This window comes from Barbus barbus (genome assembly GCF_936440315.1).
Source record: "Barbus barbus genome assembly, chromosome: 31".
NCBI classification, from domain to species: Eukaryota; Metazoa; Chordata; class Actinopteri; order Cypriniformes; family Cyprinidae; genus Barbus; species Barbus barbus.
In genome coordinates, this window is record NC_136759.1 from 13024326 (window position 1) to 13044306 (window position 19981).

Here is a 19981-nt window from a genome sequence, read left to right on the forward strand (position 1 = left end):
GGTCCAAAATTAACACTTGCCAAGCACTAAAGCCGAGTAAAAATTGGCTTTGGCAAGTAGATAGAACGGCATTATTCGCCAGTTGGCTAACTGCAACATTACATGGTTTAAGATGAATAGTAAGAATTATGGCCTGGCCGTTCATGAAGTTAGTTATTCAAATCACCATCTACCAAGAAAAGAAAAGTACAATAATAATAATTTTGTCTTCAGTACAAAATTCCCCATCTTAAATTGATCTATTATGTCTCACATTTCCTCTTTACACAGACCTCTATTTATTACATTCCATTGAATATTTATTGAAGTATGCTAACAAAATACTAAAAATACTGAAGAAAAAGTCGTTTTTTTTTTCATGTTGTAACCATGTTGTTACCATGTTTTATAATCAACAAAATTGTCTTCACTTTGTGCTCAATAGTTAAGAGAATAGACTATAGTTTTGCCAGGTTTTTAAATCACACTACGAGTGTACCTACCTCAATACAAATGTTACTTCAGAATCTCTAGTGGCTGACACATTTCTGTCCTACAATGGGAGATGAATGCTGTTGATGCATCTAGCCAGAATAAATTAGCTTGCTCAGTATTAAAACTACACACCTGTTGTGATGTGTCCTTACAGGTTGATGTGTTTCTGTTGTGTAAAAATGTGAAGGAGGAGAAATGGGGATTGCGGTGGACAGCTGTTAGACCTGGACTCATCAGTTGTGCAGCGAGGGTGCCCAGACTTGTCCACACACAGCATGCCAACGTACACATAGCAGAGACTACAAATGCTCCGGGCCAGTCACTCCACTCGCATACACACACTCCAATTTGGGTGGAATTCAGCTCATGTGCTTTTCGTTGTGAATTTGTGGTGGTATATATATATATATATATATATATATATGTGTGTGTTTGAATGTGTGAGAGAAAGAAGGAGAGAGTTTGTGTTTTGCCTTCATATTCTCTTATTTGAGAGGGTGAGTGCTTGGGTCAGATTGTTGAACATATTGCTGTCCATGGCAAATTTGACGAGAAGCTGGAATCTGTTATTTTTAACTTGCTGCACCTGGGATTTGGTACAGCCAGGTGTGTTCCCTGGCAAGCAGATGGTCAAAAATGTCTGCTCTGCTCTTCCTGAAATCGCATACTTTTCCCATGTGGCAGTGACACCAAACTCATTGTGATGTGTCTCCAAGTAATGCATTGCAAGTGACAGCCTGTAACTGTTTCACAAAACGTCAATCACACCGTGCTGAAGCAATCCATTCAAATATTGGATTTATAAAATAAAATAAAAATATAACATGGTGATAAAAACATGGTCAAATAAAAACATGGTGTTACTATAGATTTTTTGGTTAAATTTAAATTAAATAAAAAAGAACATTGGTACTGTAGGTTTTTAAGTAACATAATATAAAATCAAATCCTGATAGTATTTTCAGTATTTCTAATATATCTGTTTATGAAAAAGCTTCTTGTTTTCAGGCTTGTTCCAGATTTAATAGAAACTGGGAGTCTTAGTCAAATATATTATCCCCGAAGGGCAATTTGTTTCACAGCCAGCAGAAAACAACGACAAACACCACAACACACAAACAAAACCAAACAAAACAAACAGAAACAAAAACCAAAACAAAAACAATGACTTCCAATAATAATATACATAAGATCATTTGTAATTTAGGAAACCAATGGCAGCTGGCATAAAATAATTTTTAAATCTATTGGTCCTACATAAAGGCATATAATATCTGCGACTAGAAGGAAGCAACTTGAAGACATTCTGCAAGGGATGGCTGGGATCATTCATAATTAACTCAGCCTTCTTCAAAATCCTGACCTTATACAAGTCGTTCAACTCATTTAAAGTGGTACCAACAATCTTACCACACACTTTAACAATACCTTGCAGTCTGTTTCTGTTTTTAACATTAAGTGACCCATACCAAGTATTGATATTGATGGTATTGATTGAGGAGTATTGGTATATTCAGATTAATTGTGATTCCAGATGTGTCAAGATTAAGAACTGTTTTTTTTTTTTTTTAACAAAAAACGATCGTTATTGAGGCAGAAAAATACGATTTCACTTCTTTCACATATTGATTTTGTTTTTTCTTCTTCATTTTAGTATTTAGGTTATAGTTATATTATTTTCATATATTAGAATATTCTATTTATTTAAATACTTTTAAGTCATCTTGTGGCCCCTTTGGAAGTTTGCTGAGGCCCCCTAGTGGGCCCCAACCCATGGTTGAGGACGACCAGTATAGGTATGATGTAAATTTGATATACTTTTGTTAACCAGATACCATAAAAACAAACAAATTGTTAAAATCTGTAAAAAAAAAAAGAAAAGAAAGTATTATAGCTTTATTATTTAAGCTCTAAATCATTTTGGCCTTGAATTGATCTTATCTGCAGAAGTTCAGCTTTTCCTTGAATTTCTGATACTGTTGCTGCTTGCTCAAGTCATTGGTCAAACCAATTGCATTCTTTGTCCATTTTTGCATTTTTGGTTCTCAATATACACTGCCCTCCAAAAGTTTGGAAACACCCAACCTTCCTAAACCTTCCAGAAAGACAATGACCCCAAGCACACTTCCAAGCTGTGCAAATCCTATTTGGAGAGGAAACAGTCAGTTGGCATCATGTCTGTCATGGAATGGCCTCCCCAATCACCCGACCTCAACCTAATTGAGCTACTGTGGGAGGAACTGGACCGTGATGTCCGTAAGAAGTGTCCAACTAGTATGAATCATCTTTGGGCAATCCTTCAGGAGGCTTGGAGTAATATACAGTATCCAAATGTTTCCAAACATTTGGAGGGCAGTGTATGATCCAAGCAACATTTCATCTACATCATTTCTAGCTCTTTTCAGTTGAGTTGTTCTCTTCACTTCTCTGTTCAGTCTCTTCATGAGCTCATTCAATTGCTGAGTTAAAGGCAGCCTGTGGCCGCTGTCGACCCGGGTGTATTTTTGGTAACACGTTCATGTTCCACTTTAAATGCGTATCTGCATTCTGAACAGCCTCTCTATCTCCTTCAATCTCAATCTATTTCACTCTTTTCTCTCTGTCTGTCTCACTGTTCTCTTGTTGCTCTGTCATTCTCTGTCTTTCCTTGATCTCTATCTCTTTATTTCTCTCTCTGTCTTGATACTTCACTTCCATGTATTACTTTACTTTACTTTTAGTCATTTAGCAGACGCTTTTATCCAAAGCGACTTACGTATGTTAATTAAAACTAAAAGTCAAAACTCTGTAAATACTATATACACACATTTAAGAAAATAAAGAAATTACATCAAATTGACAAATGCATACAACAACATTTCAATACTGGACATTTAAATGAAAACAAAATAATAAGCTAAAAACAATTCAAAATATTAAAACAACAAAAGGTATGAGTATAATAATGCTTATAACACTAAGCCAAACACCAAAAACCAACTACATGTGTATGTACAGCCACACACATATACATATACATACATATAAAATAAATTCAATATACAGTTGGGCAAAAAAGTATTTAGTCAGCCACCAATTGTGCAAGTTCTCCCACTTAAAAAGATGAGAGAGGCCTGTAATTTTCATCATAGCTACACTTCAACTATGAGAGACCGAATGGGGGGAAATAATCCAGGAAATCACCTTGTAGGATTTTTAATGATTCTAAAATCTTTCTGTCCATCTCCTTTTCTCTGTCACATTCTTCACATGCCCTCCATGGTTGTCTCTCTTTCTAATTGCTCTGTCTTTCTTCATGTCCCTTGAATCCGTATTTCTCTACAGGATGCTATAAATCTGCAGGAGTAGTGCTGGATGACTTGGTTGCTGTGGGAAATAGAGGACATGAGCTAAAGCAAGAGAGACAGGCAACTCCAGAGCAGAGTGAATAAGAACAAACTGTCCCCATTGCATTTATAGAGAAGTGACATTCTGGACCAGAGGGTGTGAGGAATGGGAGGGGAATCAATAATCTTGTCTAAAATTTTGCTCGGCACCCACCTTGTTATTTGATTGTCCTGTCATTATTGCTTGTTATCCTTTTTCTCCATCTCTTTGCCATGCTTTCTCACCTTTTGAGCCCAATTGAAACTAAACTGTGGGAGTTCCCAGCATTCCCTGATCTGCCACTCTGGCATAAAACTCCTACTGTGAAATTTCATTAACACACAAAGTTCAATAATTATCCATCTTTCTGTCAGTCTGTCTGTTTATCCATCTATAGTTCTGTTGTTGCTTCTATCATTCTATATGTCTGACCATTTGTCTTTCTAATTGTCTCTGTCATTCTTTCTTTCGTTCTATTTGTTATCTATCTATCTATCTATCTATCTATCTATCTATCTATCTATCTGTCTATCTGTCTATCTGTCTGTCTGAATGTCTGTCTGACCGTCCGTCTCTGTCATTCTTTCTTTCGTTCTATTTGTTGTTGTATATCTATCTATCGTCTGTCCGTCCGTCCGTCTGTCTATATGTAGTTCTTTCTTTCTTTCATTCTATTTGTTGTTCTGTATCTGTCTGTCTGTCTGTCTGTCTATCTATCTATCTGTGTGTATGTCTTATCTATCTGTGTGTATGTCTGTCTGTCGGTCTATTGATTGATCTAGACATTTTATTACTTTAATTATCCATATATATGGCTCATTATGTAAGCTGAATTGGTTTGTGTCTTACAGGCACCTGGAGAGGCAGACAGACAGGCGGTAGTAAGAAAGTGGCAGTGAGCCTGATAATGCTGTGGCTGATTGGCAGTGTATACAGTGTTAAGCACAGGAGAGAGCACAGCTCAGCGCCCTGGCTGTTTTCCTCATGGTGTGGCTGTGAATGAAAGCCTGCAGCTGGGCTGAGCACTATTGGGAGATTTTTTTTGCAGTCAGTACAGCTTTTCAATGAACACAATTGCTCCTTGGAGACCCAATGATTTAGAAGTGAATGAATATGCCATTAAGAGAAGCAGTCTGGTCTATCATCGGTTCAGTCTGTTTGATGTCATAGTAGCTTGGGGTTGTCATGACATCATTCCGGTGGTTCACATATGTGCAGGTTCCCACGCTTGTCTGTGAAAGGATGCATTATGAATCAATGTGGTGTTTGTTTGTACAAACTCTTAACAGGGTCTGTTTTCAAATGACGTTTTGTCATTACAGAATGATGGGATTGGACTTCAATAACTGTTGCAGAGTAGATTCATTGAAAAAAACACCTGGAATTTGACAATATGTTGAATTAGTAATGTGGAAAAGAAAACCGTTATTATTCATAAGTTTGCCATTGTCAAATAGAAGGGATGGAGTTGTTAAGTGTTGTGTTACCTTGAACAACCACTTCAGGGGGTTTTATTTATTTATTTATTTTTTATTTTCACTTTGTAGATTGCGAGTTTCCAGCATTTCCCCCCTAAGCAGATAGACTGAAAAAAGGCATTGAGAAGGCATGGACACAAGCTCCATGCTGACAGAATGACTGGAGGCCAACCAGAACAGGAGTGCTAGATCATGAGAGTGTGAGAACGAGATGGCAGAACAGAGCGGGAAGCTACAAACAGAAAAAAATAGAGCGTGGAATGGTGAAGGTGAGGTGTAATGACTTTGGCTGAAGGCCAGCGGTCTTATTTGGAGATTCAGAGACACTAAAAGGCTTTTTGTTGGTTCTGTTCACTTCCTCTCATGTGTAATTTGTTACTTGGTTTTGTTATTTTTGTATGACACCACCTGACATCAAAATGAAGGGGTTTGTCTGATACAAATCCCAAGCTCGGTCTGTTTCCTATTGATGTGTTTTGAAATATGATGGTACCAGTGGTTTCGATGATAATGCTACATTTTCTGTGTCGTCTTATGAAGAAAATAAATGGAAGGTAAAATCATTAATGAAAGGGGGATGAGTGGGCATTGTAGGATCAATAATCATTTGTGGTTCTGTTTGCTGTGCATCTATGCAAAGTGGCTATAATCACCTTTTCTCTCTCTCTCTCTCTCTCTCTCTCTCTCTTTATATATATATATATATCCCCATCTATCCATCTCATGCTCTTTCCTTAATGGGGTCAGAGAGTCTGTACCGTGTAAGGAGGCAGAAATGTGTCCCTCAGACTAGCATTGACGGTCTAGAGGAAGCTGAGGTAAGATGATCTTTTTGAATATTCAGTGTGCTACTGCTTTCTTTTCTATGATATTGTGTCATGACCTTTCCATGTCCCTTGTTCACCAGAACAAATGTCAGACGCATGTGCTGGTGCTGGTGGTTCACGGGGGAAACATACTGGACCTAGCAGGCGGAGAGCCAGGCGCAAAGAATGCAGATGTAAACACCCTGTCCTCAGTGCTGGAAAAAGTATCTCAAGCTCATTTCCAAGCTGCAGCTCAGCATGTCGTCATCAAGTTGGTGCCATGCATGGCCGTATGCGCAGAGGCCTTCTGCCTTGTGTCAAAGTAAGTAGCTAGTACTGAAAGCCACTTTTAATGACCATGTTTTTTGGAAATGGGCCATGGTATTTTTTGAAGTTAATACCATATATACCTGATACCATTACTGTTTCCTTCCAGCAGTACTGTGGCTGAATTTCCTAGAATGGAGTGTTTTGCTCTATTGTGAATATAGACTATGAAAGAGATGCTACATAATTAGAGGTTTTGCTCTGATGTCATGGAAAAACCCTCAGGTGAAATGCACGGCTAAATGCACAAAACTCGTTTTTATGGGGAAATGCTGACAGATTCAGTCACAGTTGTTCTTGAGAGTTGGTTTTATGAACTAGCTGAGCAACTCGACTTCAACTAAAGAACATTTGAATGACATGTTACAAATTTATGTTCTCAAATAAGAGCCCATTGGCCCCCTTGTTTCACCGCTGTTCAAAAGTTTTGGGTCAGAAGATAAAACATTGTACATGTTTTTACTTTCATCCTTGATCAATTTATTGCATCCTTCCTGAATAAAAGTATTAATTTCTGCTCAAAAACAAACAAACAAAAAAAGCTCTGTACAGACACTCCTCTTTTTAATTGTACATTTTCACATGGAAAAGTCCAGAAGGGAATGCAGTATTTTTTTTAATCAATTTTTTGATACATTTTTAGTTTGCAATAAAATGTCTGTATTAAAGTTGTAACAATTTAGAATTATTTACAGAACAAAAAGCAAAAAAGTTTAATGTAACAACCTTTAAGAATATTTTACAAATTTGTGTCCTCAAAAATCCCCCCATTAGCCTTCTACTACAGATTTTCTACTAGATTAAAGAGAATTCATGAGCAGTCTATTAATTCCATTGCCTTTCGCATAGCATCTCTTCATGTCATGCAGGTAGAAAAGAGTGCAGATAAGATTCAAAGCCTAAGCTTAGTGTGATTTGTTTTCTTGATGAGACATAATGAATTTTGTCATCCCTCTATGCTGCTTTTCGTTTATAAGGGATGAAATGAATAAGTGGAAAGAAGACAGCCCCAAGTAAGCATGTAACCCTAATGCTTTCTGTGAGAATCAGCCTTTATAATGAAGAGACTCCTTTTAAGCCGTGAAAGCGGATCCATTGCTTCATGAGCTCAGTGGCTCGGGGCTCTTCTGAGGGATTTCTTCTATAGCTTTATGGCTTTTGTGTCCTTTTTTGTGTCTTTGTCATCACCTGGGTGAAACAATGAAGAGGAGCTCCATAAAGTCAGAAAGGGTCTTTGATCACATGATCACAATCTCTGCCCACTCCACACATTGTCAAATAAAAAATGTCAGTCATTGGTGTACCACAGAGATTAACATGATAAACCCTGTTCATGAGTGACATACAAACTGCATTTGCTCTTTTGCTGTGGTTTTATGGTTCAGTGGCTGTAGCTGCAGTGAGTATTAAACTGACCTGAGCAAAGGACAACAGAATAGATGCAGAAACCATGTGTAGTTTTATGTCTCTCTGTCTGCGTTTTTCCAGTACTGAGAAAGGGGATATGATAAAAGTGATATAATAAAGAACAACAGCCTACAGGGAGAGACTGAGTAATTGCTGCAGGTCGTAATTGTGTGTATTCTGGAAACAGAATACACACAAACACACACCCTTACAATCACACAGTGGGGTTTTCTTTTATCAACACGGCTTCCTTTTGCTTCCCACAGGATTAATGAAGGCATAGGCGGTCAGTTTACTCGTTGCTTAGACCAGCATCAGCTAAAACAACATCGGTAGACTCTGGTTCTCCAGGAAGAGACGTGTGGCTGATTTGATCTCCTGCTGAGATCTGGCAGCTTGTTGGACAGGACTAAACAATGGGGTGAATCTAAGGAGCCTGTCCAAAACATGTTCAAATCACATTTCGCTCCAAAATCAAAGCAACAAATTAAAAAGGACATTTTGATTGAAGTAAATATAGTAATTTATTTTGCAGTTTAACTTTTTTTTCAGATTGTGAAGGAAATGTATATTTTAAGTAATATATTTAAGGAATTATATTCATTTTTAATTTCTCATCCTTCAAGTTCCTGCAGCCTACTTTGTGACTTCTTGCGTTTTTCTTTTTTTCCTAGCAGTTTTAATTTCAGTTGTTGCAGCCTTAATTCTATATCATTTTATTTAAATAGTGTTTTACTGGCTTAATTTTCTTTATTCATTTGTCTTATTATTTTCTTCATGGTGTTGATGTGAAATGTGACCTGGAAATGTTTTTGTGAGAATCACCCAGTTAATGCTCACTGCTCTCTCCCCCTTGACAGACATTTCAGATGTAAACAGCTCACTGCTGTGTTTAGAGCCCCTTTTATAGCACACACATCTTCTGTCAGTACAGCTGTCGTGCATGTATGTTCTCATTTCCTCAGTTTAAGAGCTTTGGGAATTGCCTTTGAGACCTGTGGCCGTCCTGTCAAGCCATCACTGCTGCTAATGAGTTTCCTCTCCTAATGAGATGTGTTTACAGATGTGGCTTTACAGTGTGTGTATGAAGCAGCGACTCATGCACACAAGACACTCACACGTGCATTAGTGTTTGTGGAGAGCAAGCATACAAAAGAAAAGGAGGGGCAGAATGTTATGGAGCTTTGTTTTTGCAGCCTCCACACAGAATTTCCAATTAGTAACTCTGGCAAAAAAGCCTCCACATTGATTTTCTCTCACCGAAGCAAGTCAATTCAAGATGTGATTCCTGGAGTAAAACAATTTGGGGCTCTGTCACAGCTTAGATAGGAAGATAGGAAGTGCACACTGATTTGTCTCTCGAGGACAGTACCACCTGTGAGCATTGATGGTGTAAGTTTGCTCAGTCTTCCTCTTGTACTTTGGGACTAGACAACCTGTAACTCCTCGTTAGTCTTTGGCCTGAATCTTTGACCATTTAGTCATTTTATTATGGGACCAACTAGTCTATCGACTATTTAAGCTTCTTTAGTTTGCTGTCTTTCCTCCTTACTTGTCTCCTACTTCAGTATAGTATATATTAAAGAATATAGTGCATATATAGTTAAGCAACAGTTACTTTTGGTTCTCATAAACTGTCAGTCTGCGCATTAAGATGGAGATTTGACTGGCTGTTACATACTTATGTCAGTAGGTGGCGACAAGTGACTGTCAGTGAGTCACTGAATCACTCAATTAGCCTAAGAGTCATTGATTCATTCCCTTAACTGACTTGTTCAAGAACAAGTAATAAAACCATTCCCTCAACAATAACACTTTAGTAAAGGGACCAATTCTAACCATTCAAATATTGGCTGTTCATTAGTACTTACAAAGCACATATTCTGCATAACCATATTCTACATCCCTAAGCCTACCCAATGCCTAAACTTAACAACTACCTTATTAACTATTAATAAGCAGGAAATTTGGCCTTTTATTGAGGCAAAATTTGTAGTTAATGGTTTGTTAATAGCAAGAATTGGACCTCAAAATAAACCCCCTTAACCAATTTTTCTTTTTAAACACCGATTCATTCAGGAACCAGCGAGTCATTGAATGATATACTCAACTGATTTGTTCAAAACTGATTCATTCAGAAATGAGTGAGTCATTAAATCATTCACTTAACTGATTTGTTAAATGATTCTGATTTATTCTGTTACTGAATCATTCACTTGACTGTTTTCCCCCCCAAAAGATACTGATTCACTTTGTTGCCTTTGTTTGGAGCTATTTTCATTGGTAGAGCAAAAACAGACAAAGTATATTGTGTCTTAAATGCAATAACTCTAACCTCGTAAATATAGCATATTTATAGTTATAGACTTTTGTTTATAGTAACTGGTGTAGGAGACAATATATCAACATTGAAAAAAATTACGCCCGTCAACTTTAAGACAAATTAATTGGATTGTTTGTGGCAGATGTTAGCTCCCTGACATCATGGAAAGGATGAGGAAATATTTACTATTTACTAATCTTATGTTGATTGAGTGATAGAAAGACGTAGCTTTCAGATAAATATCTTTTATCTGAGCCCTATTGGCCCTAATGATCGGAAGAGAGATCTTGTTAATGAGAGCTACTGCTTTAGAAACAGAAATGAGATTTATAATGAGACGCTCCTGCAAATTAGATCTTCAAACAGATGACTTTCATATGTGCAGCAGTGTTTGTGAATGTCTGGTTAGATTTCAGCTTGTGTTTTTACAAGAGGTATTTTGGCAGTCTAAAGGTGTGTTATTGATCACAACTCCTTCCTCTTGCCCTCCTCAGCTGGAGCTAGGTTATTTTGAGACCCAACAGTCAAAGTGGAGCAGGCTAGCAGGGAGCACAGGGGTCTTCATTTGTTCTGAGTAGGCTTGGAAGGTTTTGTCTTTGAACATGGGTCACTTCTGCTAGTGTGAGTCATACTAAGATCATTAATGAGGGTGGTAGAATTAGTATGCTAGGATTAATATGACATTAGATTGATGGATACATTCTTGTGTTAATTATTTGCACTTGATGTTCATAAGAGAGAGTTAAGTATGTCTCCTGACTGTGGTGTTATATGGTAGACTTAAACAATTGTGGTACACTACTTTTTCAAAAGAAATATTTTGAAATATTATTACAGCTTGTAATATGGGTTTTCTATTTAAATATATTTTAAGTAATTTATTCCTGCGACGGCAAAGATGAGTTTTCAGCAGCCATTACTTCTGTCTTCAGTATCACATGATCCTTCAGAAATCATTAATATCCTGATTTAGTGCTTAAGAATAATTTATTATTATCAGTGTTGAAACAGGTATATTTATTAATGAATAGGAAGTACAAAAGAAAAACATTTATTTGAAGTAGAAATATGTAACATTTTAAAATGTCTTTACTGTCACTTTTGATCAATTGCTTAAAGTCCTTTCTGTATTAATTTAAAGAAAAAAACCTGACCTTAGACATTAGTCATTTTGGAGATCTCACTAACAAAAAAGTACCATATTACATATTATTTTTGGACATGAAAAATGATAACAGCATGGCATTATTTTGAACACTGTTTTGTATCAACATGGTCATTCAGTACCATAACAAATTTCAGACTATCCTAATTTTATTATCTGATATGTACCTTTGTACTGCTACGTGCTGTCACTTTTTGCATTATCTTTGCTTGTTTAAATTCACAATTGCTAGTACTAAGCTAACATTTTCTTGTACAAGAGCTTAGTATTCACAACTTAAGGGAGGGAAACTAGATGAACATCTGATCAAAATGTTATGGCTAACAGGAAAGTTCAGTGCTCATTTTCTTTCTTCTCTCTGAATTCCTTGCAGCTTCCTCACTAGCTTTTTTTCTGGTGAGATTTCTTTTTTGACTCCCCTCAAGTAAAGAGTGTAGGCAGTTCAACGATAAAGACATTTTTTTGACAGACAACGGTTCTTAAGATGCCGTTTCTACTACGGACATGAATAACACCTCAAATCATGCTGCTTGTTGAGAAGAGGTGTGCTATTACTTTTCCAAGCAATCTGACTTTCACCTAGCAAAGAAAATCGCAGACTTACCTAGACTTGATGGCCACTTCTAACTGAAGTAACCACCTAGCGACCACACTGAACACTAAATCAATGCTAGCATCCACCTAGAACAGCCTAGCAACAATGTTGGCATGTTAACACTGATTAGAAAATTGTATAGCAACCACACAACATTTTGATGTTAGCCTTGCCTAGACCTAATGGTTTCTTTCTGGCAAATGTTTTATACAGTGCATGTTTCATTTTGTAACTTAATTTATAATTACAGTTTATCATTGTTATTTTTCTTACTATAGCCATTTGATTTCATGAAGGGCAGGCAGTTATAACAGCCAGCAAGGCTACACATAAGAGTTATGAGAACTACAAAGTCTCAGAAAAGACAGTCATTACTCTTAAAAAAAAATGACAGGTTGTTACACTTCATTACTCAGCCTGCTATATTCATATTAGTGAGGTAAAACAGCACCCCAGCAACAATGCCAGGTGCTAGCATGGGCCAAACATTAATTACAGACTGTTTAAATAAATAATGAAGCTGGTGAGTGGCCATATTGAGAGGTTTGGAGGTGCTCTTTGAACCCTCTCCTGCTGTGAAGCCTGTCTAACAGGGCTGGCCCATGGTCTGCAGGCTTGTTACTGTAATGGCTATGTCCTTCTCCAGCCAGGAGAGTTCATGTAAACATGACAGGAACTATTGTTCACACTGGGTCATAGCACATTAGCCTAGTCTTGTGAGGAGTCAGGGTGAAGATCAGCAGCCAGAATGCAGTTTGGAGGAAATTTATGCATGATTTAGAGAAGAAAACAGCAGTAGATTATTAACGAGAAGGGGGAAAAAAGCAGGCTTTGCCTTACCATGAGTAAGGTGTAAATGTGACCTGCTTTAGTGTTACACAGGCAATGTCACTGAAGACTGATTGCAATGAGCTTATAGGTTGTCATTATAATCAGAGAAGTGACTTCTCTGTGACTTCTCCTTCACAGCCCTCCTAGAGCTACATAGTTGCCCTAGTCAAAAGGATGATTAAAGGAGCTTGACTACTTTTTCAGGTCTCCAGCAGACAGATCCATTTGGGACTTGTTCATTTCCACTTGGAGGCTTCACCTTCAACAGTCATTTATCACCAGTAGCCTGTGCCACACTTTGCCAAGCAGCAGCCTATCACAGCTACACACCTGGGAAGTTTCATATCTTGGCTCTGCACATCACTGCCATTTTGTTGCCAGAGTTTGGCGCCATTCAGATTTGAATTGAAAATGCCTGTTAAATTCCAAATCGAAACTTGAATTTTCATTGGTTTTGTATTGAGGCAGCAAGCGGGATGCGGAATTGCAGTTCAAATTTGAACGTAAAGAAGTTGAATTAAAATGATTTGAAATTCGAACTTCTAATTCTAAATAAAGCCTTGTTTAAAAGTTCAGAAAAAATATTTAAAGCCTTGAGGTTTGAATGTTCATAGGCCTTGCTGATGGATGGATTGATGAATAGATGGACCTCTTAATTTCACAGAATACCGTACCTGTGTTGTGTTTGAATTATTTTTCCTGTCATTTCAGTTTAAATTCCTGTGGGATGAGTCCATTTCAGTTCAAATTCCAACTCAAGAATTGAAGAAGAGAACCTATGATCAAATTTAGATTTTTGCACAATTAGACCATTGGGTGGTGTGTTCTCCTCAAACAGGTAAAGCTCTTGCCCCAGTCCTGGCCTGGACTTTAAGAAGCCTGTACCCCCTCCATCATCAGTACTACCACCCCGAGCACTGCTGTCTCTCTGTCAGAGCCTTCGGGTTGCTAATCGTTGTGCTTGATCGATGGCTCTGAGGTTAGCACAGCTGTTCAAGGTGACAATGTTGGGGCAGGGCAATCTTTCAGTTTTCTCTTTATTTTATTCTGTGCACTCATTCTGTTGAATCATCTCTGACCTAAGTCATGCATTTAAATCATCGCTGCTGAAAACCTTTTTGCTGTGAATTGGGAAATGGTAATCAGTTTCTAGCTGGTCTAAAATGGTTATTAGTTGGTATATGGTGGTCATTAGCTACTTCAAGCTGGTCGTTAGTAGTATGAGCTTGTCCAGCAATTCTAGTTGGTCAAAGATAGTTGTTAGTTGGTTCAAACTGGTTATTAGCCAGTCAAAACTGGTTGTCTGCTAATCTGAGCTGGTCATTAGGTGTTTGTCTAGCTATTCTAATTGGTCGAAGATGGTCAATAGCAGGTTTAAGTTGGTCATTAGATGTTCTGAGTTGGTCATTACGTAGTATGAGCTAGTCCAGCTATTCTAGCTAACCAGCTACCAGTTATTGTTTAGGCTGGTTTGGGAACATCCAACTTGCTAATGACCAACTTGGATTGACTAATGACCAGTTTACACCTAGAAACCAGCTATTACTTTGTTCCAAAACACTACTACCATCTTTAATGGATTTTCCTTAAAAAGAACAATCAATCATTTTGACATGAATGAGTGGCATCAACTTAAGTAAGTACTGGGGCACCTGCCAAATGTCCGGTGTTTAAAAAAACTTACTGATGTTGTGTCTGGTGCATTTAATCTCTTAAAGTTCAGAAGGTAGCAAAACTAAAATGTCGCATGTCTTCTGTTGCTTTGTCAAAGGGTCACCAGTTTGGATACTAACATGCTCTTCACTTCCACAGTCTGAACCCTTACAGCTATGACGAGAGTTGTGTGTCCAGCAGCGTAGACCATCTACCTCTGGCCGCTTTACCTCTGCTCGCCATAGCTGCTCCACACTACCAAGATGCCGTCGCGGCCGTGATCGCTCGGGCCAACCAGGTGTACCACAGCTTTCTGCAGTCTCCAGAGGGACAGGGGTTCACAGGGCAGGTGAGTTCAGAAGCACCTAATAATCTTAAGGTGTGGTCACAATAGCAAAATTTTGGTTTATAAATAAAGCTTTGCTTACACAGAATTCAAGCAGCTTACTTTTGATTAACGCAGCATGAAATACTTTTTCACCATTATGCAACATTTACAATTGTGGAGATTCCTATAGATCAACAGTCCACAGAGAAACTGATTTATTTTTAGAGAAACTGCTGATCATCAAGTGGGCATTTAAAGACAGGCCTATTGTGAGCTCTGAGGTTGGTGGTATCATTTTTCGTTGATTCATCTTAATTTTTTTAAATAAGAATTATGCTTAAGAGTGGAATTCCTGGTGGAAACACTACACTAGCCATGATGTTGCAAAGAAAATTCCACCAATCAGAAAATTGCGGTGAGCCAATTGTGGCATAAAAAGCTCGACAGGGAACACCACTCCCATGAATCACAACAAATTAATTAATCAAGTCAGCCTTGCTATACTCTCAACAACTTTGAAACCATTGTGGTATCACTTTACTTAAAGTGCATTGTAAAGGGCTATTTAAGGGTGTTATGCATTATAATTATTCATAATGTGCATTGTAATACATTATATCTCATCGTAAATAATTCTAACCTAATTTAAAATGCATAGTGTAACAAAGAATTAATAAGTGTTGTAATGTATTAACTGTGGTCACAATTCATTATTAGATAGTGCATTACAAGGCATAATTAATGCATTAAAACTACTTTTATAATGCATTATACATTATAAAAGCTTTAAGTGCTACCAGTGTCGTTTCACCAATGTTCAATTATGTTGATTATGTCATTCGTATAGTTCGTTGCCCTTATTACAGCTGTTACGTAAACTGTTTTTCTTTTTTGTCAAATTTTCAACTACTTTTGGTTGATTAACCACATAGATGGTTGGTTTGGTTCACGGCCTATAATTCCTTAACTTTAACTCATAATATATTTTTGGCTGTTTTTTTCACAACAAATGAGATTCGGCCACACAGGCAGATGAGGGTGGTCCCAGATTAGTATTAGGAAGGCAAACTGTACAAAGCAGCAGTGGGAAGGGTGTGTGGGTCTCTGCCAGGGAAAGTGACTCATCAGTGATGACTCATTCAAAACAGACGAAAAGGAGGGAGTCTTTCCACTCGTTTTACTCCATAATCTCACACGATTAATCCAATAACACACTCTTGTCAATTTAGAAGGCACAATGATTTCCTGAAGTGGTGACCGCAGTTTATGAGCTACGTGTCAAGTGTTGACTCTCTGGAGCTGGACCATTCAAATAGCGCCTGAATAACACATTAGCCTTCTGATTTGAGGGAAAATTGGGGTGTTTTTTGACAAAGCATAGCCTTGTAGTTTATTTACAGCATTTCACAGACTCATCTGTTGTTGACACAGATAATTAGCCCTGTGGATTTGTTTGTTTGTGGAACATCCATACATTATTTGAGCTCAACACAGAGGTGCTCATCAACAGCAAACAGGAAAGCATAGAGTTGCAGCTGTGTTGATTAATTAAATGTGCTATTGTCTGTCAGGCTGCCCTGTAGATTGAGCTGTCATCATGCAATCCTGAGATTTGCCTGACAGTGTTGATTGCATGGAAGAACGCCTCACTGATTCTGGCTGAATTTGTGTGTGTGTGTGTGTGTTTTTTGTACAGGTGTGTTTGTTGGGAGACTGTGTGGGAGGTGTGCTGTGTTTTGACGCTCTATGTTTCAGCAACAGCCCACGACACAGCAGCCGACATAACAGCACAGAGAGCTTAAAGGTATGTACAGAAACACTGAATCACTCGCTCAGTTTGAAAACACCTGTAACTTTGGTTCTTTGCTTCTCTAGTCTTTAGAGTGAATCTGGTAATAAAAAAAACACCTGATTAGGGATACACTCGACTGATGTCAGTTAAAACAGATGCCATATGTTATACAAAATATGTAAAAAAATAAAAAGCTTAAAAACTAGAATCAGTCATTTTAAATGCTACAAGTCAGTTTAGGCATCACAACTTTATAATGTGCAATATGAAAAGTGCATACAATGAAATATCCCAATATTAGCTGATAAAAATATATTACATTTAACAGTGTTATTACATGATTCATGCTTGTAATGATGATGATGGCAAAGAAAAATAAAGGTACCACTTCATAATAAGATTCCATTTGTTAACATTAGTTACTACATTAGTTAACATGATCTAACAATGAAAAATACTTCTAAAACAATAAATATACTTATACATGATTAAAGACAAATGTTGTATCTGTTAATATTATTTAATGGATCTGAACCAACAATGAACAGTTGATTTTTTTTTTTTATTAACTGACAATGATAAATACTGTATCAACTGTATTGTTTGAGATTGAGAATATTTGTCTGATTTTCTTCTAGTCGTATCACATCTTTAAAGTTGTAGATGAAATCTCAACAATGTCACAAACTCTGCTCAGATATGCCAAGATATCAAAGTCTGAATATTTAATATCTCAATAAAAAAATGTCTCATCAAAATTCATGGTGAAAAATTCTGAGCTATTCTATCCTCATTAATTTCATTGCTCTGTATTTTAACTCTAAATGTTGATAATTGTCTCAGTTGTGCTTGTTTTTATCTTTTGAACCCTCTGAGACGAAGTTGATAAAGAAGCTTCACTGAGAGCTCATTTTAGTCTTCTGAGCTATCACACTACTGTGATCTGCAGGGAGCACAGAACAGCTGTCACTTCAGTCACACCATCCAGACACTGTACTTCAGTGCTCATTTATATTATTTCCACATTTATATAAATGATGACTCTGTTCAGCTGGCTATGTCTCATATTTTCCACACACTCAGGATAACCCTGATGTCAGTCCGAGTCTGAGCTCCAGCAAACGTCTTAGCAGGAGCAACATTGACTTATCTGCCCCCAGTGAGACCCGCAACAGGAAAACTCCACTCAGCCGCAAACAGAGCGACTCGTATGATGGAGACTCCTCTGGCAGCCAGCACCACCCGTTCCTCAGCAGGTACTGCATGCATTAAAGAACACACACCAGAATTTGAACCTGCTTCTAGAAGTGTTTCTATTACAATATTTGCTCCATGCAGAAACAATCTCTGAAGAGTGTCAATGTTGCTCTTGTAATTTGGTGTGGTCATTTTTTCGAACAATGGCAGGACAAATTTGCCTTAGTTTCGTAATTAGTTTTAGTAAATTGGCATATTTTCATTGTTTTTTGGTGCAGATAAGCATTCTTAGTTATTATTAGGATTATCTATGCTTCTATTTAATATGCTTATTGCTTGTAATAAGAAATCAGAACAAGATTACCCAGATGTGTCCTTCTGGACAAGCCATCCATAAATGTGTCACCTTTTTTCTTCAATCCTCTTTATCAATATTGGCTGCTTGGTGGCATGTTGCGTCTGCCTGCAGTGCTATTAATAGTCACAGCTGCAGTCAGTGTGCGAATACTGTATGAGAGAAGCAGAAGTTGCTCAATGCCACAGCAGCAAAGGACCAAATATCTGACTGTTTATCTTCTAAATGATCCTATTTAGGGTATTGATGTGGCAAGAGAGATTTCTCTGCACTATTGTTGTCGTAAGTCTACAGCAAAGCTCTTTTATTTAAAATGTTCCTGAATATTCCTGTGTACAACAATAGTATTCCCTCAGTTACAGCTAACAATTCACGTCATTGTGCAATTCATGTCATCTATCTATCTATCTATCTATCTATCTATCTATCTATCTGTCTGTCTGTCTGTCTGTCTGTCTGTCTGTCTGTCTGTCTGTCTGTCTGTCTGTCTGTCTGTCTGTCTGTCTGTCTGTCTGTCTGTCTGTCTGTCTGTCTGTCCTTATTTTTTTATTTATCAATTTGAGTATTAAATGTAGTAAGTGAAACAATTTTTGCATGTTAATTTTTACTATTGAATTACAATATTTTAAAATATTTATTTTCATATATAATATTATACTGTAATGTTCACTTCAGTGTAATATACTGTAACATAGTCCACTGTAATATTCATTTTAGTGTAGTAAAATTTTCAGCATTTATTTTTACTTAGTATTTCCTAGTTACAATGTGTGCTATCACTTTTAGTCACAAAATTGCTTCATTTAGTAATTCAGCCTAATAATATTTCAAAATGCATGTTATTTATTGGCAATTCATCAACAAGCCCCCCACTTTTTGTATGTTTAAATGTATGTGCGATAAATTTGCTGTTACGTAAAACTTATTTTGTTTGCCATATAGAGAATACATATTGATAGGCAAAATGCTATAAAAATGCTGGCTTAAGGGCACCATGATGCTGGTTTCCTATTGATGATTGATCTAGCGACCTTTTCATTACCAGCCCTTACAATGCAAGTTATCTTGTCATAGGTTATTATATCTTGCGCCTTTGTGCAGTCACTAAACGGCCGCTGAGAGGAGTACTGGACAAAAGCACTGTTTCTCACCCAGGACTGATAGCGCTGGACCTGAGGGAGACTTATCACTTAGCTCATCCATACCCCTCAGCTCTACTACATTTCACTCCCAATCATCTGTCCCCAGGGTCCTGTACACCCCATCCTTTTCACACTCAGTCTGGGATGAGCTAGCCAGTCAGAGTCTTTAAGAGCTTTGCTGTCATCGCTCCTAGCATGATGGTAATAAAGACAAACAATGTGTGAAAACAGGGTGGAGATTTGAAACGCATTGAGAAGAGTTGTTGACAGTCCAACCGAAAGACTCATACTGTAATCCGTTGGTGTTGAATATGATTTTATATCAGGGCATTTTTGATATCCGTGAGGACAACTGTATATTCTGCTTTTGTCTGGGTATTCTGGAAGGATTAGCGCACCAAAAATGAAAATTTGCTAAAAACGTACACATCCTCAGGCCATCCAGGATGAGTTTGTTTCTGTAGAAAACAATATCATGAATAGAGGACTTGCATTTTAGCTGGAAGCAACAGTTTAAATAAAAAAAAAATTGTTTCTAACAAACATGCTGCTTTCTGCTTCGCAAGACATAAATGGATGTAAATTGACTTCTAAATTGGTTTGTGTGGATTCAAATTATTCTGATTAAGAAACACATGCATCTACGTCTTGAATGGCCTGAGGGACAATTTACAGAAAATATTTGTGTGGACTGTTGCTTTAAATAACTCCCAAAATGCCAAAGACAACAACTACGTGGCAT

General features: G+C 37.4%; 1 protein-coding gene across 1 annotated transcript in view; it reads left to right on the forward strand.

Moving 5' to 3' along the window:
• LOC306851137 (membrane-associated phosphatidylinositol transfer protein 3-like) overlaps nucleotides 1-19981 on the forward strand; it is an 81649-nt gene that overhangs the window by 35108 nt on the left and 26560 nt on the right. The window contains exons 4-8 of the mRNA XM_079387253.1: nucleotides 6066-6136; nucleotides 6226-6446; nucleotides 14585-14774; nucleotides 16450-16557; nucleotides 17629-17801. Coding sequence (XP_079243379.1) covers nucleotides 6066-6136; nucleotides 6226-6446; nucleotides 14585-14774; nucleotides 16450-16557; nucleotides 17629-17801 — 763 coding nt within the window. The remainder of the gene's footprint in view (nucleotides 1-6065; nucleotides 6137-6225; nucleotides 6447-14584; nucleotides 14775-16449; nucleotides 16558-17628; nucleotides 17802-19981) is intronic.